The sequence below is a fragment of the Pezoporus occidentalis genome, unplaced genomic scaffold (genome assembly GCF_034315485.1).
Source record: "Pezoporus occidentalis ecotype Australia unplaced genomic scaffold, CSIRO_AGI_Poc_V1 ctg36, whole genome shotgun sequence".
In the NCBI taxonomy this organism is placed as follows: domain Eukaryota; kingdom Metazoa; phylum Chordata; class Aves; order Psittaciformes; family Psittacidae; genus Pezoporus; species Pezoporus occidentalis.
In genome coordinates this window covers 2,683,222-2,704,795 of record NW_026915591.1, presented here as the reverse complement: position 1 = coordinate 2,704,795, position 21,574 = coordinate 2,683,222, and the positions used below count along the sequence as shown (strand labels likewise).

Sequence of the window (21,574 nt, the reverse complement as noted above, 5' to 3'; positions counted from 1 at the left end):
ATAGGAATGCAAGGGAAGAGTGACAGATTGCATATTAGGAAGAAATCTGAGCTGTAAATTAATTTGAAGCTTTCTGCAGCTGAGGCTGCAAAAGACACAATTTTGAAATCTTTCTGAAGGACATAAAGAAATGAAAATTGTGACTTGCTTGTGTGTAAAGTATTGTATAATACAAGAAAGAAGGCAAATGGGTACATAAAGTTGCATTATAGTTTAAAGGAATTTTTCTTCTCTTCCTTGCCCCACTGAATTTTTAAAAAATCTGTGTTTGCTTAGGACGAAATATGCATCTGCCTGTAGCTTAGCGTGAGAAATTGTGTTAACTTACTTACAAATTCTGGTGATTGAGAAATATGCATGCGGTAAGGTTCTCTGTGGTTAAATCTACATCCTGTTGTATGCAAATAGGAGAGTAAAGTCAGGCCAGAAGATAAATACCTCACCAAACACAATTGACAGCTACATGTCAACAGGGAAATACACTTGAATACTGGAAAAAAACAGCTTTTAATTAGGAAGAAGTGAATATTCCCTTATTTAGTGACCTACCAAATGGTTTTATTTAACCTTGTGGTAGGTAGATGTCACTTTGTATTAATAGAATTCACTTTTTTTTAATAGAGATCACATTACCTTTCTTCAGAATTTAACATTAACTGCTGTAGTGCAGCAGTGCATGGGTACACATGGGATTTTTAAGGTTCAAAATATCCCTTTAAAGAAAAAAAACCTCACGAACTTATTCAGAAATCAGTTTATGGAAGTTTGTCGATTCAGCTTTTTAGAATGTATGTTTTAAAGCAGTGATAAATACGCTGCTGTGAAATTCTAAAGAACTAGTACATGCAGAACAGTAAAATTTGTATACAACAGATGGTTTTTTGACAAGCTTTAAATGTAAGTAAACATTCGTTGGCATGTTACTAAAGTTACTTGCTGCTGAAGGATGGAATTAGCTTCATCTAGGTTCTGATACTTACGAGGCTGTTCTGAAGTTTGATTTTTCTGAGTAATTCTCTGCTGTTTTTTGGTTCATATGAACACTTGCTGCTTATGTAAAAGAAAAATGACACAACAGTATGTAACGGTATCAGGTTAGTATAAGTTGTAATTTAAAAACCCTTTCATTTGTGCATTTGTGTCTTCTATACATTAAAGGAGAAAAGTGATACAGTGAAGTAGCCTTTGGATTTATGTGTATACATCTTTGCTTTCTTCAGAATAGAATTATGAACAGTTTCAAGTTGACACTCCTAGGAGCGTAACTAAAAATTTCTCTTCTGATTTGCAGTTCCTGTATAGTTTTGCAGTTGATGTTGTTGTTGTTGGTATCATCTTGATGGGGAGTTTATTATGAGGAGTGGAGATCTGTCACTGATAATCCTCTTGCCAAGCCATGCAGTATATAAAAAAAAAAAACCAAACTCTCTCTCAAGTCCTATTCTTTACCTTTCTGTCATGTATTCATTTAGTACAGCAGCAATCAAACAACAATAGAAACTGACTCTTTAAAAAACCCGTATTGTACTGATAGAAATAAATCTTATTATATAATCTTGTCATTAATGATGTCTTAAAAAGAGTAAAGAGGAAGAAATGCTGCAGCCGAGTAGGCTGTGTCTCTAGCTGGTAGGTCTGTATTCCCAGGTAAAAGGTCAGGCCTATATTTTATATTGTTCTACCTTTCAGTCTTTTGGACTATGTTTTCCTTGTTTCAAGTCTCACATTGTGACAATATCTTTGGAGGCATCAGCTAACATGAATACAGTACTTGGTGATTTGCAGCTATTTTTAAAGGAAGCATATGAGAAAATAAATTGATTCTGGTGCCATGGTGTCTAATATAACTGAGATGTTCCAGTCATAACTGTGGTTAAGTCATGCTAGTTGTTACAACCAGAGATAGTGGTATCCCTCTACTAAATCTGTTTTGCTTCTGTTTGCAGCTATGTCGTCTTACCTTTTAATTGTCAAATCTGAACTTCCTGGTGCTGTTGCGGGATTCTTAAGTGAAGATGAGAGTGGGTAAGGAAAAATGTTTCATACGTGTTCTGTGTTTGTCTTGAAGAAACAAGTGGCTCAGTACTTCTGAAGGAGATGGGTACTGATGCTTCCCTCTGATCTCACATGCTGAAAAAAAAAGTTATTTACTACAGAAGTTCTTGGAATATGAAATGTATTTGGCACGTGTAAGCCTTGTGCAGCACAAACACATAGAGCGTGATTCTTCCCTTATGATTTCCCATCAGATGACCTTAAAGGCTGGAAAAACTTCCATCTACAGGAATCTCTCTTCTGTAAAAATTTAAAAGGGGAAGCAGAAGGGGACAGATGGGAGAGGAGAAACATTTAAACTGCTGTCATGTTATCACTTCGCATATTTCAAAACCACAGTACAAAAACCATCAGACATTTAAATTTCAGTATTTTGCTGTCTTGCTCCAGTAATTGGACTTGTCTTGGGAAAAATGCCAGTTTTCCAGACTTGATTTATAATTCCCTAACTTGGCTTCCAGTAAAGAAAGCTGTATGTAAGGAGCATGTCCCTCGGATTTCTATCGGAACTGTCACAAAAAATAATCTGTGCTGAGACAAATATTGCAGCTTCAGCACTGAGATATCTTGTTCAAGTTGTCCCAATGCTGCTGTCATTCAGAACAGTGTATATCTTAGATTGTGTTACGGCCATTTTCCCAAACTGCTGTTTTCAGATGTTTTGAGCTCAAAACTTTCTCTGGATTGACATATGGTGAAATTGTCTTAAGGCTGTGTGATGCTTATATTATTCCTGAATGTTGTGGGTGAATTTTCAGTTTGAAATTAGGTTTTTAGAAGATACTTTAATTCATTTTGTATCTTGCCATTTAAAAGTTTTCCATTTTGTAACAACCATTTTGAGAAAAGAGACGTGGTAATCTTGCTTTCTGTCCTCCTGGCCCTGGCAATAATAGATTTTTAGTAAGAGACCTCTTTTTTTTCTTTAACTATTACGTTTTATATGTTATTTTTTTTACGTTTATATGTTATTTTGCATCAGCTAATGTATCTCTTGCAGGTGTGGTAGGCATAAGTTTTTTTTATTTGGGGGCTATTGCCTTATCCTTCAAGATCATGCTTTTAACTCCACTCTTCATACACAGTGGTATTGAGCCTGCTACTGTATCTGCTGCGTGTGCATTCCGGTCTGTCTGTCCCCAGATTTAGCACATAATGTCACTTACTACTGATTTTAATTTTATGTCAGCGCTGTTTATGCAAGGTGACGCTTTGTTTATCAAGGTCCTAGCACAGATCTCTGGATGCAAACACTGTTGAACACGCAGAGAGGTTATAGTGATATAACTAGATATTGCAAATCACCTGAATTGTTGTAATAATGCTCAGTGTGCTCTCAGCACTGCTACCACCTATACTTCTTCCTTAGTTGAAATTGCAGTTTGAGATGGGAATGAAGTTCTAAAATACTTTGCGCTTAGAAAGAGCTGAAATTGTCCACAAGAATAGTAACCACAGCTCAAGTGATAAACTGAATGGCAGCTGGGTCTTGTCCTGTTTCTGCCTCTGTTATTGGGAGTTCTTCCACTGAGATATTTTATTTGGCGCAATTTGAATTCTCTGTTCTTTGCCCAAATGATTGTTCCGAACACAGTCCATGGTCAAGGAGTGTGCCAGGTACGTGCATGCTGCTTACCTTCTCTGTATGCCCACACCTGTGTTTCATATCTTTTGCTAGATTAATTGCCATGGTAGATCATAATCTTTTGTTTCTGTGTATTTCTTCACAGATTTTAAGAGTCGTTTTTTACTGACCATTTTTTAAATTGCAGGAAACGGTTCATCAAAAATAGGTAATCAAATATTAAACCTAACTAACAACTTATTTATGGAAAGGGCATAAATGATGACTAGCTTAATCAAACTTGAACTGAACACCAGCTGAACCAGATGTTGTTGGGCAACTATTCTTTGTTAAGTCATTATAATATCTGATACTCTTTAATTTGGGTGCAAAGCTTATGTTTAACTGTAGTTAGAATGTATCAGAAGTGTCAGTTAGCCTATCTGTGAAAATACTTTATATTCATAAATCCTCCCAAGCCATACATTTGGGAAAGCCATTTAAAGAATGTTTTGCACAGTGAATTATTTTTATAGATGAAGGTTAACAGGTGTGCATGTGTTTGAAAGGCTCTGAGCCAGTGTGTAATGCATCTTTATTAAAAAACAAAAGCATACAGCATGAGCACTTGTTAATTGCAAGATATTTGTCTGTCTGCATAACAAGAATTCCACATAGTATTGATGACATGAATGTAGTTTCAAATGAGGATTGTGTTAAAAAGTTGTAATTTGTGAGCCCTCTGTTAACATTTAATGACCCTGTCAGGAGGATATGATTGATGCAATTAAGTTGTCTTGCTTGTGTGTTATATAATTGATATGGACTGAGAGTATGATCCTAATTTAGAACATATGAACCTCTTGTCCTGTTGCATTCAGGAATGAAATTAAAGCAATTTATAAATGCCTGCTTTTAGTTAAAATATGGGGGAGGTGGAGGAACATCTGCATGCCACAGCAGTTTCTGTAGAGTCAAGGATTTATATTCCATATTTCATATTTGGAACACTTATCACGTAAGATTATATTTGCAGATCAAACTGATTTTAAAGGCAGTGTCAAAACATTCTCTTTTGGAAAATAAGTATATTTCTACCACAGTATTTTGAGGGGAAAATGGACACATTTATTGCTAACTAGTAAATGGTCCACTATTCAGATTTTATGAGATCTTTTAAATAAAAGAATTGGTATTCCAAAAGTAAGAAGTTTACGTAATTGTTTTCTCCTTCCCATCACCTCATTGCAGTCTTCCTCCCCCACCACCCCCCTCACCCCAAAAAATGTTTTTTCATTTACCATGAGGTAACCAAAATAAATTTCCCTCTGTCCTGCTGAGCTTGTGAGCTACAATGGCAACTGTGGATCTCCTGCATATTTGGAATCAGGAGACTTAAACCAGAGGTCTCACACGTACATCTAGTGGAACATTCATTATACTTTTGCCTATTGCTATGTTACTATTCCTTCTAATCTGAAAATCCACCATACAGAAAGAAAAAGTTTAAAAATACATGTATGCTAAATGTGTAAAAATGTGAAGAATACTATAGCAGGGAGCTGAACTCAGAAAGCTGCTTTCTCACTGTAGCACTAGCAGACCTGGGCTAGTAGTATATTTTTTATGTATTTTTAAGAATGATGTATTTTGAGTGATTTTTAATGCAGACTTCTAGGTTACTTTGATTTTGATGTGGTGAAGATGCCCTCAAACTTGAAATTTCTCTGTTTATGTAGTGTTTTTTTTTAAACAAAAATTGACAGAAGTGGTTGTCCATGATGTATGCCACTATGTAATATATGTATATTGTGATTTTTTTTTTTTTTTTTTTTAAACAGGTGTTATGCTACTTTCTTTATGATAACTTGAGGTGCTGCCTGTTTATTAGGTGCTAACCATATCCTGGACTAAATAAACTTGAAGGTCAAAGGCCAAGGTGTTTATAGGTAGTAAAGTTGGAGACTGATGTGCAAGATGTTTATCAGGACAGGATATGGTAATTGCCAGTTAGGATGTTTCTGTTTTCTTAACCCATCTGTACTTTCCTCAATTTGCAGATGAGATTTTGATACTTTGAAGTAAAATATATTTGAATAGGGTTTTTTTAAATGTATTAACTTCATACACCTCTACCGTGCTTTTTTTTCACATGTATAGTTTTATAGCATTATTATAGCAGATTTCAATATCATAATTTCCATCCCCTTTAATTCTTGTGTGGATGCATGTAAGAAATAAGTGATCACTTTGTGCAAAGTTAAAGTCCTTTTCATTGCTGTTTGTTTTTATATCTCCTCTGGACAGCAAATATTTCAAATTAACTGAAAGTTGACTGACTTGTTTTCTTCTATTACTTGAATGTGGTGATGGTAGGGGTAACAAAAGGTGGGCAGAAGAGAAAGTTGGTAGGTTTAGAAAACATAAGCGAATTTCCAAACAAGTAGTTTGAGTAGCTTAGCTTTCTGTCTCACACTGCTTGCAAATGGTCAGGAGCTAAGATCATGTAGGAGTAATAAACTGTAAGGGAAGTTCAACTGTAAGTAGGAATTGATGTTGCTCTTTGTTACAGTTGTGTAAATATGCAACTTGGTGTAATCCAGTTCGACATACGTGTAGCTTACTCTACAAATTTCTAGTATAAATAGTAACGGAGTATGAAATGCCCTTGCTCTTGGATTGTTGCTTTGAATAAAGGCAGGGATTTGCATGTTGTGCTGCTGAGAAATAGCTTTGCACAGATGAGACTCCTGATCTGTGCAGACTCTTGCTTATGGAACATTGCCTTCAGTGCTGGTTTGTAACGAGGAAGCAGAGCGCCATCCTGTAATCTGGGAGCTCTGTTTTATATCACAATATAGAGACCAGGAATATAGATTCATGTAAATAGCATGTGAGACTGGAAATTATTTATTTTTCTTGTCCTCGTGGCTATTTTGTTTAAGATCACACTGTTAAAGTAGAACATATTTTTTTAGGACTCTTGAGCTTTGTATCAGTCATAAGTAGATTTTTCCAACAGGTCTTGGTACCTTGATGGCAGACTGCTGTTACTGATTACTTCAGTCTGCGTTGTTTTTCCTCTTGCGCTTCTTCCTAAAATTGGTGAGTAATTAAAGGAGAGAATGGAATATTATTCTACTTTAGTAGCAATTACAATTGAAGAATTTAAAACCTTAATGGGTTGGTTATTTATTTTAACTGGCAGGGGGATGGTGATGGTGGGGATTACTTAAGTTGTTGCAGTGTGTTCTGCCTTCCAGCCCTGCCTAGTTAACCTATTACTTGGGTTGCAGTAGTATTTTGTCTGCAATACTAAAATAAAATCTTTACAGCAGAACATTAAAGAGCTGCATTTACTTACAGCATGCCATTAGTGGTAAGCCAGTTCTAATTCTGCCCTACAAAACTACATAAATGATCTGTGACAGGCAGTTGGAATGTTGTTATTCTGAGTCCTAAGCCCCAGATACCAAGCACTGTAATAGAAAACATGCCTAAAAAACATGCCTAAAATGTAAAGCTTAGCTGTACATTAGGATCACTTTCCTTATAAATTCTCTTTTATTTTTACTGTTATTTTACAGGCTTTCTTGGCTACACAAGTAGTTTATCATTTTTCTTTACGGTGTACTTTGCTCTTGTGGTAAGTTAGATAAGCTGTGCGCAGATTTACTTTTTTTTTCTTATTGTTTGAATATTTTCATTAGCCTGTTTTGAAATTAATTCTCCCCCCCCCCCCCCCCCCGTAACTTTTTATATGAAACTTAGAGTTTTCTGGAAGTCAGCGTGTGCTTGCTTACGTTTGTTTTGCTGAGGCATGGAAATGGAGGCGAACTTTGATGCATGTGAAAAGGTTTAAAATAATTATATTTTGAACTGGTAAATGTAACAATATTTCTGTTTTGCTGACGGTGCAGTGGAGGGAGCTGGCACGTATACTTTTGTTTCCCTACTAGTAGTGGAATGGAATTCTGTTTTCTTAGCTTCTAACTATTACTTACTGCAACTAGTGCAGAAGAAAATTTAATATACTCCAAATAAATTAGATTTGCATGTATAATAGAGTGACAGAGTTCAAAAAAAGGCAAAGAAAACTAGAACTTCATTAAGGTGGTTTACAAGATTCATTAATACATCAATGACCTTATTCTTCTTCTGCACTGAAAGGAAAAGTTCTTTTCTCTGAGCCATATGGGGTTTTTTTGACCCTGATGTTCACTCTCTCAAGGCCTGTGTGAGGTAGATGTTTCCAGATACCAAAAGTGAGACCTGCTAGGCAGATCTAAGAAGGAAAATGTGCCTTTAAGTTGTACTATTTTTCTTTTCACAGGGGAAAAAAAGTGTATTAATGCACATGTGTAATATGTGGTACAACCAAGCAACTCACACTCTGTCATCTAGGTATAGAAATAAGATTCTTACTTAGGAGCCTGAAAAAATGTTCACCCTCTTCCCTGTCATTCTGGCTTGCATTGGTTTGCATTTAGTACCTGTTTTGCAAAAGCATAAACAGAGTTGAAGGCAAGTTGAACAAACATGCCATCCAGGAGACCAAGGCAATCCATTAGGAACTAAACCATGTGATAAAACCAAACTTCAAAGCTGTCAAAACATCTCCCTAGGGTATCCCTGGAGAATTGCAGTGTTTGTAGGACCTTGGGAAGTATTCTTCCTAAGCTGGACATTGAGGAGCAGCCACAGCCTCCCTGGAGCTAATGGAAATTCATTTATAATATTTATAAATTGCCTTAACTTTTGACCTCTCTCCTAAAATTTATCTTTAAAAAAAAAAGGAAAAAAAAATCAGGAAAAGGCACTAACTATAATGCTGAAGTAGGCCTTCGGCTGAAGCTAGTTGGAAGAGTTTTGAAATAAGTTCAGCCCCTGGATTTCAATGCGAATGAGTATGCATCTGTGAAGGAAGCTGTTGTAATGGATGGACACATTTGAAAACAATTTTGGGGCTCCAAAAAGGCCTCTGTGTAAGGATGACTTGTGTGCAGGCCTATTAAGGTGGGATGATTTAAGATAGTGTTTAGCTTTGATTCTCTAGCAAAAAAAGTAGGTAGGAAGTGCTAATGGAGGAGTACACAGACTACTGGATTTCTTATGTAGTGATTGCATCTGTATGTCTATTCTGTTGTCAAATGACAAAGAAACAGCTTCAGTAAATCTAACTGAAATCAAAATATTTAAAAGCCATTATGGATATTTAAAGAAAACTAATACTGTTCACAGCATATTCTCTGACTTCTCTAGGCACTGGAACTCAAAGGCATTAACTGTGGTTTAGTTTTCATATCTAATTGCTTTGAAGTGGATGATATGTGCTGTTGAAATGGTGTTTTAGTTTGCACGATGTTAATTTCGGTATGGAAGATATGTTTTAATTTGTTCCAGAAGGAAACGGTCATACAGAAGTCATACAATTGTATTTTGCATGTACAATAAATCTGTGCATTTTCAAGTGCATACCATCTGTTCAGCTTTTTGTAAGCAAGCCACAGTTTTAATAGAGCCTGTGGAAATGATAGGCACAATAGTCAGTCTCAGTCAATGTAGTGAGTGCACAGAGCAAAAGGTGTAGAGGCATTTGTTCTCTGTACTCTGCTGTGGTTCTTTGACAGGTCACGGATCTCCTCTCTGTTGCTTCAGTATTTTTAGTTTTAAAGTTAATATACTGGCTGTAGTCCTCACAGACTAGAAAAAGGTGAAAACACAGATGAGCTCATCTGGGAGAAAACAAATACATGTAACTGTTATTTCAAAGCCAGATTCTGTGAGGTCTGAGCATTTTTGTTTCTGATTGTTGAATACTTCCCTGACTTGAATGCTAAGTGAAAGGAAACTAAATGTAATTATTAAAAGATTTCCCTTTTTTTTTTTGTGGAGGCAGTCCTATTGGTAGCTTGTTCAACAAAGGTATAAATGATTCCTGATGAATTTTTTCTCAAACTTATTTATGTTCCTAGAGCAAAATATGATGCTTATTGGAAACCTGCCATGTGTAATGAACAATGTTAAGCACAGAGAGCCCCTCTTTTCTGAGTGCTGTCAGTACTGCTGGTATAAAGGGATTCCTGTTTTCCCCTTGCAGAGTAGAAAAAAGCAGTATCACTGAGAATATTAGAACATTTTTGGCCTATAACTTATTAGTGTTTTGTGATGTTTTTGGTGTGGCTTTCTATTTTCACTAGAATCTTTCTTTAGGTCTTAGTGTTTTTCACTTAAACCTCAATGTTTGTTATGCTGAAAAGAATGTTTATATGAAATGGGCCTAAAGTTCCAGAGGAAGGTTGTGCTGCCTGCATGACTGCTCAGCTAGCTGAGCTGTGCTGCCAACTTAAAAATCTCTTCCTGTTGTGGGGTGGGGGGACCTCATTAGACTACAGCTGGAAACCCAAACAGATTTGAAAAATTAAGGAGGTGGGTGAATATAATTACAGATTTTAAATGCACCTGGTGCATTTTATTTTGTCTCATTTATTTCCATTTCAATCTGTTCTTAATCTGTACCAATTTTATTTTAGAAAAATGTTTCTTTGATTTTTAGGTTTGGCTTCTCTTGTCCTTCCTCTGCAACATTTATATAGAATTTTGCTCTTCAGCTTGCAGGAAGCCCTGTCCCCACCACTGCCAGGACATTTTACTTTCCCTGAAGTTTGCCTTTCAGCTTCATGCCTGTTTTCATTGCTCAGGAAGCCTGTTCTATCCTTAGGCAGAGTTTTCCCACAAAGCCTTCTGCTTTGGGAGCCTTCAAAGCCTCTCCTTTATTTCCCATGTCTGGGTGCCTTTAAAAATACAGAGATCTCCTTGAAATAATATTTTGCCTTTTTGTTCAGCCTCATGAATGTCTTCAGCTAGCCAACAAGCGCGGGCTTCCTGGGGAGCGGGCTTCCTGGGGAGATAGCACAGCCATGCATCTGTGGTTGTAGTACTGCAGCAGCAGCCTGGCTTTGTGTCTTGGTTCATAGCTGCTCAGTGTATAATGTGCAAGGGACATGAGCAGGGGTGATCCATGGGACAGTGTCATGCATATGTAGGATACAGGACAAGTTATGCTTTAAAGTCCCTTTATGCTTTAATCCCTTTTTTCTCCCATGCTTGCTCTTTAGTTGAACTTCTTGATGTAATACCACCATGTTCTTATTTCTTCTGACACCCTTCCTCAGATGAGGTTGCAGTTCTTGTAGCATAGAGGGAGACAGTTTAGCTGGTCAGTAAAGAAGGTAAAACAGTTCTCCTGGTATAAAGCAGTGCCAGTTTAGTGTCAGAATCATGGTTGGAGGATTTCCATTGAGAATCCTACAAGGATTGCAGCCTGCTGTTGGGCAAGCTACTGCCTAGTTCCATACCTTAAATTGCGTGACTAAAAACAACTCACAACAACTCAAGGCATGTTACTGCCAGAGTGGACTCAGTGTGCTGTGTACCTGTAGTTTCCTTTCCCTGTATTTTGACCAGAGGCAGCATTTGTTTGCTTCTCGTGGCACTGATGACAGCAAGGCACATCTAATACTTATCCTCTGGGAAACACCACTTGGCTGAAAGCAAAAAGTAGTTCTCTGAGCCAGGAGAAGCACTCTCTTCCGTGTTATTCTTCCTGTGAATCTGAGTCTTTAATTAAGTTTTTAATTATTTGCTCTAGGCTTCAAAAGAATTATCTAAAGCCAGGCAGCTACAATAGGAAATTAATTAGGGTGAGGCGAGCAATGCGACTATCATTTTAAACTAGGCATCCAAAAAAATTTCTTATTTTAATTTCCCTTTGATTTTCAGCCCTGTTACTTAGCAGTCCCTAAACCAGCAGGGTGTAGCTAAAGCCCCCATGACATTCTGGGACAATAATTGCATTTATTGTTTTTTCCTTTGCTTTCTAGTCCAAACCATATGTTTCTGCCTTTTAAGATTAGCCCTAGGCTCTGCTCTATCTCTGTTAAGGGCTTGTCTGCTTAGAGAAAGTGCCTGGAATAGCTAACACAACAGCTATTCTGTATGGGAGGCAGTTAGCATGGAACACAGAGGGTGAATGTGGAGCACCAGTTGTATTTCAGTTAATGTCAGAGCTCATTTCAGTGCACCACCTCCAGATAGGCACGCCATAAGGCTGCCAGCTGTGTGCAGTGAGCAGCTGTATGGAATGGCACTAAGTTTTTCTGTCAAATTTCCTTCTTGTGGCCTACCTGTCTGCCAGTCAAGCCTGTTCATTTACTATGGGTGTAGCTTCCTCTTTATATACCAACAGTTTGATGTTTTAACTACATATATGTAAATTTAAACTGATTTTTAGGGTATCATTCATACATTAATATGCTGTCTTTGCAGATTATGGTTAAAAAATGGTCAATCCCTTGTCCTCTGCCTTTAAGTAGTGCTGTAGAGACCTTACAGGTAAAGTGCATGCTGTTTTGAAGTTCTTCTAATTTTATTAGCAACTAATACTTTTTTTGATTAACACTTTCACAATTACTTGTAATTTAAATTCCTTCTTCTCTTAATCACCACAGAAACTAAAAAGTTTCGTATCTGTGGTTTGGGCTTATTCTTTCATTATACCTTTTTTTTGTATGTATGTCTTACAGGTTTCAAATTCTACTGGGGATTGTAAAGCAAAGCTCTTTCATCTTTCAAAAGAGGTAATCTCTATTAACAATATGCAAACTTAAAGGGGGGTGGTGGTTTTCATAGAATTGGGTTTTAAACTCTGTACAGGATAAGCTATTCTTCTGTAAAACTAGTTATAGGGTGCTGAAATATTTCCTATACCTCCTGCCAAGTGTTATCCAGTCTTGCTCTTTTTTATATGAAGGCTGGCTGTCCAACTTAGCATTTATGAAAACATTTTACAAAGTATAAAGTATAACAGATGCAGCAGTGGTCAGCCTCATGATGCAGTCAGATCAAGCCAACTTAATATGCCCTCAGCTGGGAGTCAGTGGTGCTTGGCTGTATGCACACTTTTAGTTCCTAGCGATGTAGAACAGGTTTCCTGAAACTGCCTGGACCTAACCTTAGTTTTTTCTTACATGAAGCAAATTATTCAGACCTAATGCAATCTTGTGCATTTCACTGGATGCCAGCTTTGGTATTTGTTGATTAACGTGGCAGTTAAATCATATCATCACCCATCAAGGCTTGCAGGAGAGGAAGTATCATGTAGAACCCTAGTCTCTGTGGGATGAAGAGGAAGGGAAAAAGGTAAGAATGAATCTGGCATATGCCTGTAGTGTAGTGGAATTTAGGAAGGGCACAGTTGTACTTCTCTGAAAAAAAAACACAACAACCCAGCCCCACCCTCCCAAAAAAAACCTGGGGGAATCTGGGGCAGTGCAAACACAAGAGAAATGTTTTCTGTAGATCAAAGAAGAAATTTTACTTTGACCAGAAACATCTACCATGAGATTCCGGCGTTTCGTGCTTTGAAGAATCTTGGGACTCATCTCTACTTCTTTAATTTTAACTTTTATCAATAGGAAGTGGCATATTTTTACCATTATGGGCCTGATCATGCCAGCATGAAAGTGTTTGTTACAGTTCAGCTTACTCCACTTGTCATTTGAAGTAAGCTATAGTAGATGATTCATCTCTTTTATTGTGAGGTTTTGGAATAATTTACCACTAACTGTGCAGTTGCAACTTTATGTAACTATTTTAAAATTTCAGATGCCAAGCATGTTACATTTTCTGAATGCTGTATGCAAATTTTTGTTAAGGAGTAATAAGAAAAAAGTGAAGTCAGAATGAAGGAATCAGTTATTTGACAGGTAGCTATGGGTATTAGAATTTAGGAAACTTCTTAGAAAATTCCATGAATGATTCACTGACTCTGGGGCATATCCTACTCTTTATGTAAGTACTTGGCCTCAGTACAGCTAAAAAAGAATCTTTCAGTTGTCATATAAAGCATGACTTCTGCTCATGAAGCAGTAAGCTGTCACCACCACTTGAAAAGCTAGTTATTGAGAAGGTCCGTTTTTTGTGGAATAATTCAGATGCCATTCTGTGTGGTGGAGATTTATCTAAAGCATCAACGTGGAGAGATTTCCACTGACTTCAAGCACTTGAACCAAAATCTGAATTCATCCAGATATTTTTCCAACCATTTGTAATAACAAACAATCTACAAGATATTTTTCTTCTATTTTAGAGTGCTTATGCAATACCAACTATGGCCTTCTCTTTTCTCTGCCATACGTCAATCTTACCCATCTATTGTGAGCTCCAGAGGTAATGTATGAAAACACATACAATATTAAAATATGATAGTATTTCTGTAATATTTTCCCTAAATCTTGAATAAATTTTATTTTCAAGTCAGTGCCTCAAAAAATGCAAATTAAGTAGCTTTCATGTATTTGGGAAATGTACAGTTTTAGCCTGTACTGGCTTTTCCTCTCTTACAGGAGAGAAAAGTAGCAAATATGATTCCATCATCAATGTCAGTACATTGTCCTGGCCTGAACAATCAGGAGAAAAAAGGTCATTTGCTAAGGTACTTATTAGTTAATTTTTATTGCTGTAGCTGAATCTGCATTTGGTCACATCTGATTCAGTGGGGGCTTTTTGACCCAGATTCTGTTCCTGGCTCATCATCCTGTATAAATCAAAATTTTGATTTAAAAAATACTCTGGAATGTCTGAATTCCCTGCAAGATGGGGATGATATTTGTTGTCTCCTTTGAGACTGCTGTGAAAAGTGCCCTTTAATGATCAAATTAAAAATATTTTTAAAACCCCTGACAGCACAGACCTCAGCAAATCCTCAGTTGCTATAATTTAAGCCAATGCTCTCTTACGAAAGGCAAGCTTCTATGGAAGTTGCATTGTGTTTAATAGTCCATGGTACAGATTCAGCAGCACTAATTTTCTGGTTTTTGTGTGTGTGTTTTAGTCCATCCAAAAGTAGAATGCAGAATGTAACTGTCGCAGGAATTGGTCTGAGTTTCCTAATTTACTTTATGTCTGCTCTGTTTGGGTACCTGACATTTTATGGTAAGTATATTCTTCAAGTGTTCTTTAGAATGAAAGCTAATAATAATGACAAAGGCATTCTGACTGGTGTACTTTAGGCTTTTTTGTCCACTGGTATACTTGAAAGCTCTGAAATCTTCTTTTGAAGGCTTAAGAATTTGCCTGACACTGGAAAATATTACAGTCTCATTGACTTCTCAATGAGTAATGTAGCTAAACTTTGCAGGGTTTATGTCCTAAAATGCTATACAGAAAGATAGCCATCCCTAAACTGCAGCTGATGGTTCATATTCTCTAATACTATGTAATTAAACTGCTGATTGCCACTATGATGGCTTGGCTTGGCGAGTGAAGATTTGGGAAGTGCTTTAACCACGCTTACCACAAGCACCATGACCAAGGGCATGTGGGGTATCCAAATCTGGTTGAAAAAAAGGCTGCTTAGGCAATCGGGAAGTGTCTAACCACGACTGTCAACTCCTGAGCTAACTCGAGCTACCCATGCGCTGGTCTGCCCACATGCAACACTGGATCTGCAGCTTCCCATGCACCTTGTCACCTATGGTTTAGGCCCTCGCCCGTCCATACAGACAAGTGACAGTGAGCCCTTCCAGCCTGCGCAGTGGATTTTTTAGGTGAGCCGCAGCTTGCGCAGAACTTACACCTGAGGTTTAACTGCCACGGCCTAGCGAGCTAGGATGGTGACAGCAAAGTGCTCAGGTCGTAGGTTTTGTAAGAGTGTCCTTCTCTTTGATGGAAGACTGTACAAGGCTAGACAAGCTCCATCAGCCTGGGTTTTAAGATAGGAGTTTTCCTTCTCCAATGAGGAAGGCCTGTCTTCGCTAACGAAGATTCGGAAAGACCTTTACCCATGCATTCTGAACAAGACTGTCATCTCCTGGGTCAGTCACAAGCGACCAATGACACAATACCACAACAAGCATCTATACTGTTGGACTTACAATGTTGTCATTTATATTCTGAGAATGGATTTATTGTGATCTGTGAGAAATTCTGAGAGCTGTTAATAGTCTGCTCATCCAACAAGGTTGAAAGGTCTGTTCTAAGGCTGTACCTTCTAGGACATTTATAACTTAATTAACCTTGTGATATCCCAGCACATTTGTTGTCTCTGAGGCTGTTGCCTTTCATGAGAGGAATTTGACCCACAGCAAGCCAGCCCTAATGTTAGGTAGGTGTGAAAGTTTGCAGCAGTTTTTCCTTGCCTGGTACAGCTTGGGTACAAAGCATGTATTGCTTTTCTGTTTCATGTTTGTATTTTTACAACTCAGCTGGAGCTAACGGTAGCTATTGCACTAGAAGTCTGCTGGAAGTGGGGGGAAAAATATCCCATGAGTCATCTAATTTAGGAAAGCTTTATTTTAAAGGAGTGCACAAAGTGACTTCTTCATGATATCTTTCTTCATGTGTAACATAAAGACAAACTGGAGAAGTCCAGGAAAAAAAAAAAAAACAACTTGAAACCTTTAATCGCATATAGGCCACTATTAGTGTTTCCTGTCTATCTCCATGTGGTTTGTAGGAAAACACAATTTTGAGTGACACTCTGAGAGATAGAGCAGTCAGTGCAGGATGGCCACCTGGCTCCACATGATGGCTCAACAAGGAGTTTAAGAAAGAAAAAAAGAGGGGGAAAAATTAAAACTGTTATTGTCCTAGAAACCATTAGAGTTCCTGTTACCTTTGCTCTGTCTTTAGGACAAGGCCCTGACTTGTCCTTTAGTCTGTTTCACTGGGATTTTTCTGTTTTTCTGCAAGCCTTATTTCTTTCAGTAACACTTAGACTTGAGGGACAAACAGTGGATATCTGAGAGAGTGTTTTTTTTTTTTGTTGTTGTTATGTCATCTCCCCCCTCCCCTCTTGGCAAGCTTCTCCTTTTTTTTTTTTTTTTCTTTACTTTCTGGTTGTCTTGCTTAATTAACTTCTTTAAATAGAGAGAATCTGTTCCCTGTTCCTAAAACACCAGTCTGAGAAAATTAAAACATTTTCTTTAAAATTGAAAACAAAAGGAGAGTTCCCTCTTTGAAAACAGACATGCTTCATCTTTCTGTGGTTCAGAGGTTTGTTCTATTTTCTGTGAATTTAAAGCATTGTGCGGTGACTGGACACTGGAAGCTGTGGTCCATTCTGAATTCCAAAAAGCATAAAAGTCAGCGTATGCCACAAAATCCCCCCAAAAGTCAGGGCAGTACTCGCAGAGCTTTCAGAGCTCTGGTTTTGCTGTTAACTTAAAATTTTCACCTTAAAGTGGCAAACTCAAAGGTAAAGATTATTTAGGTTTTGTTTGGTGGGATTTTTTGTGGGTGGTGGGGGGGTGTTGTGCTTTTTGGGTTGGTTGTTGTTGTTTTTTTTTAACTGAGAAATATCTGTCACAAATGTAACTGATGCTAGTTATTATTCTGTGTCATCCAACAATACATTGCTAACTATGGCCAGTAAAAGCACTTACACTAGCATAGTTTTGAACATTCCCTTCTTCCTTTAAATTAGAATTGCAGCTTTTCTTTCAAATCATGAAATTCTACTTTGTACATCACGTAGTTTTTCAGGGGGAGGGAGGGTGGGGAGGAAGGAAATGCAACTTAGCAAAATTAATTTGCTTCTGGCTTTTTAGTTCAACCCAAAGAATCTAGTGTTGAATGTTTCAGACACATTGAACAATCATAGGATCAACTAGGTTGGAGAAGACCTTTAAGATAATCAAGTCCAATTATTACTACAGGACTGCTGAGACCACTGCTAAAGCATGTCACTGAGAGCCTCAGCTGCACAGTTTTTGAAGACTTGAACACAGTTTTTGACCACAAGTTTTACTGTATCCTTGGACTGATGTCACCACATGTTTCTTTTGGATGCTTTCTCCTTCATATTTGTATCTTGTAGCTTTGGCTTCAGCAGAGGCTCTCCAGCAACTTGCCTCCTGAAGTTTTTTCAGTTTCCTGGAGGCTGCATGTCCTCATGTGCCAGTAATGCCAAAGCATGTGTAACTACTCCACGTTAGTCACAAGCAAATTGATCAGTTTGAATGGAAGCTTAATATGCATTGTTAATTATTTTAGTTCTCAAATTATTAACAAAGTATTTTTTTGTTCTTGGTTTCAGACAAAGTGGACTCTGAATTGCTACAGGGTTACAGCAAGTACCTGCCTCATGATACTGTTATCATGACTGTTAAAGTAGCCATCCTGTTTGCTGTGCTTTTGACAGTCCCTCTAATCCATTTCCCAGTAAGTACTCCTCAACATTTTGAAGCTGGCAGTAAGCAATGGTAATGCTAATGCTTTACAGACTGCAATATTTCAGTCACATCTAGTCTTGTGTATCTTATTCACTTGTCAGGTGATTGATCAAAGACCACATATTTGCATATGTTCCATGAAAGCTCAAAAATAACAACTAACCACTAAGCTAATTTGTGCTCTTGAGACAGATTCCAGATTAAAACTAGGCCACAGCTTTGTTTTTAATTTAGAGAATCCAGAGCTTCTAAAGTTTATTTGGTTTGATTTTTTTGGTTTTGTTTTTTTGTTTTTTTCCTTACCCGTTCTTAAATTGAGTTTTGCTGACTTGGTTTTTCCTTTCTACATACACGCACCCACACACAAACACACTTGTACTTGAAAACTCAATTGTAAATTAGAAACACGTATTGACCTGTTTTACAAAAAAAAACTACTTTAGATCATCAGTACCATGATTGAACTGAAAATTCATTGTTAGGACCAAAAAAATGTTTGCAAGCAAACTATATATCTGGAAGTAGATTACAGAAGCTGGCAACATGCTGATGTTTGCTACCAAGCATGCTTAAAGAGACAAAGTGTTATCTCCCAGACCTCTTTTAGTCCCTGCAAAAAAGGAGTAATTCCTTAAGACTAATGGCCATGTGATAAATACTGCTTTAATACTAAAGTAAACTCTGTGCTACAGAAAGGCAAAACATTTGACTGTTACTGAATTTTTTGTATTTTGATTTTTTTTAAATGTTTTTTCACATCTTGAATGATGTCATTCCCAAGTTTATGAAATTGAGATAAGATTAAATAAAGTGTATCTATGTATTTATCCATGCAATGTTTCTCTTCATATCATGTAGGCAAGAAAAGCTGTATTGATGGTATTTTTCTCTCATCTTCCTGTGTCGTGGATTTGCCATATCCTTGTCACTTTAACACTGAATACAATTGTTGTGTTGTTTGCGATGTACGTGCCAGACATTAAAAATGTATTTGGAGTAGTTGGTAAGTTGTTGTGGTTCTTGGGGTTTTTTTGTTTAACTTTTCTTCAGAAAATTCATTAAAATTATAAGTTAATGTACTTTAAGTTTTTACTTACAGCAAGATTACTTTCTGTTTCTTAAAGGTTCAACCACATCAACATGTTTGCTTTTTGTTTATCCTGGACTATTTTATCTGAAACTTAGCAGAGAGGACCTTTTATCACGACAGAAACTTGGGGTATGCTTTTTCTAATATGTGCTAATTATATTCAAGTGGCCTCATTTTCTATTCATCTCAATATGCTGTAGAGCACGTAATCCAAGGGGCAAAGTTCTTGCTCACAGATCTTGTGAATTGTAGTGAGAACATTTTGCTCTGTTCCTCGTGATAGCTCTATTCTTTCTGAAACTCCTCCTTCATAAGAGAATTTTGACTAGTAGTTTATCCATATGCTGGACTGCTGAGCTGAATACATGCTTTTCCCTATAGTTTTCAGATGTTGACTTTCAATCCAATTTCTCTTCAGTTTTTACGCATTACTCTGATGTTGTCTGGGCAGCTGGGACAAAGCCAAACTGCATTTAATTGAAATGGTGTTTATGCTTGGTTTTTATGTAAGCCTTCTCAGAAACATTTTCCCCACCCATCCCTTTCTTTTTTCCCCTCCCCCCGCCTTTTTTTTTTTTTTCTTCTCTTTATGGTTTCTCTTTTGGGGTAGTAGGTTAAACTCCAGCTGGAATTTGTGCAGCAGCCTGCTTTTTGCACTGGAACTGTCTTCATTTTAACCACTGCTCAGCAAAGCAACTTCATTACAGTGGCTAAAATGCTGACAAACTTTTTATGCATAAGTCCTTCAGCCATTCTTACAATTCACAGGGCTGCTTTTGTATTGACAAATTTAGGAGTCTGAAAAAGTGTCTAATAATGATGCTCTTGGACCATTTAAAGTCTTGACTAGTTTCAACAGTTTTGGGGCCTTGTTATAAATCGGCAAACAAACATCTCTTGAGCTGTAGTTTTATTATCATCTGGCTATTCAAAAATATAAAGAGTGCATTGTAACTTTAATTAAATTTTGAGTCAAATACAAATTCAGTTTCTTAATTTATTGGGTTGTATCTGCAGACAGGTAGTGTGAGCAGGCAAACTAACTGCTCTCAGAGTTCCCAATGAAACTATCCGAGAGCAGGCTTAGTTTAGTTTTTCCCTAAACAGATACCTTGTGTTTGAAGACTGAAAAATCTGGAACATTAAAGATTATTTTAAAAGACACTACTTAAATCTGTTCTTGCAGGATTTTTTTCATCATTAGTTCTGAGCCTTAGACATAATGTAAAAAACTAATTTTTGGTTTTCTTTCTTGACAGGCATGTGCATTGGTTGGTTTTGGCATTTGTGTTGGCCTTCTCAGTTTAGTTCTAATAATCTTCAATTGGACTGACCAGTAACAGACTGTTGTTGATGTCTGAACAGCTTCAGAAGGACAAGAACCAGAGACATGTCAAAACTACCAAGATGAATGCTAGATATCCTCAGGGAAACACTGACCAAAGCTATCTCTGGAAGAAATAATGCTGTTTTTCACTGCATTAGTGATGTTCCCTTAATCTTGAGTCACTCTCTTCACTTACTGGACGATTAGTCTTTGCCATTGTAAAATAATAGTTTTTAATTCTGAAATCATGACGGGTAAAAAGGTCTCTTGAATTTCTGCATTGCAAAAATGCTTCAGTGCACGTGGTGGACAAAGGCAGAATCTTGAACTAACTTCTGTTTCAAAGACAATGAGTTGGATAGATCTGCTATGTAGATACGCTACATCAGTCATGATGTGCATCTTGATGTGTGCATTTAGTATAATACACACATTATCCTAGACAGTGAAAGATTTCTATTGCTTGAATAATTCCAAAATTTCAGCCAGTTCATATTAAGAACTTCCTGATTCCAGATATTTACCCTAATTTATCCTAACATGGATCCAGAAACCAACTGCCTTAGCCCAGTTTAATGGGCGCATCATTATAGTATTTGTTCATTGTTTTTTGAAACACAGTTTTTATACTTCCACCTACTAGAATCATACTGAAGTAATTTTTAAAATAGAAGGTTTTGCCCATCTAGCATAACAGCTTTTAGTAGTATTGGGAAGTATTTCTATTTTGCTGTTAATAATAGACATTTTTCAACTAATATCTATTTTTGGATATTATTCAGTGCACCTCAGTATTTCTCCCAGTGAAAGACTTATTTTGTTTTTCTTATTCCTATTTTTACAAGTGTTTCGTATTTGAAATAGTGTTTCTATATTTTATGTACTGTTGTATGTCAGAAGGTTGGGGCTTGAAATGTGAAATTCTGCTCTGAAGACAAAGGAAATCTTATGTTTATGGAACCCTAATTTTACCTTGGATCTCTATAAACTTCAATGTACTCTTTTATATTTCTTTTCCTTGCATAAATGAAATGTGAATGCCGTTTTCAACACCCAGCCAGGTTCTGTTAAACATGGTATTGAGGACCCACCATGGAAGTTTCTCATATTAGTAGAAAAGTAGTAAAGCAGTAGCTGATAGCATGGTAAGGTTTTTAAAACTTGTTTCTATCAGGTGGGATCTGATAACTTTAAAATAGCCCAGTCTCAAGAGAGTTTATTTGCTAAGGAAGAAGCTAAGCCTCCACAGAAAGGCTGTGGGTAAAGTTAAGAAATCAGCCTTAAATAGTCAGATTGAGAGAGTG

At 37.1% G+C, this 21,574-nt stretch overlaps 1 protein-coding gene across 2 annotated transcripts in view; it reads left to right on the top strand.

Moving 5' to 3' along the window:
* The window catches only part of SLC38A6 (solute carrier family 38 member 6), a 39,690-nt gene extending 18,414 nt beyond the window's left edge, over positions 1 to 21,276 (top strand). For both annotated transcript variants that reach the window (XM_062630768.1, XM_062630767.1), the window contains exons 6-16: positions 1,947 to 2,025; positions 6,642 to 6,724; positions 7,207 to 7,265; positions 11,948 to 12,013; positions 12,205 to 12,258; positions 13,770 to 13,849; positions 14,514 to 14,614; positions 17,718 to 17,842; positions 18,712 to 18,856; positions 18,978 to 19,072; positions 20,203 to 21,276. In XM_062630768.1, the coding sequence (XP_062486752.1) occupies positions 1,947 to 2,025; positions 6,642 to 6,724; positions 7,207 to 7,265; positions 11,948 to 12,013; positions 12,205 to 12,258; positions 13,770 to 13,849; positions 14,514 to 14,614; positions 17,718 to 17,842; positions 18,712 to 18,856; positions 18,978 to 19,072; positions 20,203 to 20,283 (968 nt within the window). In that variant the 3' untranslated portion in view covers positions 20,284 to 21,276. The remainder of the gene's footprint in view (positions 1 to 1,946; positions 2,026 to 6,641; positions 6,725 to 7,206; positions 7,266 to 11,947; positions 12,014 to 12,204; positions 12,259 to 13,769; positions 13,850 to 14,513; positions 14,615 to 17,717; positions 17,843 to 18,711; positions 18,857 to 18,977; positions 19,073 to 20,202) is intronic.
* Positions 21,277 to 21,574: the final 298 nt, after the last annotated feature.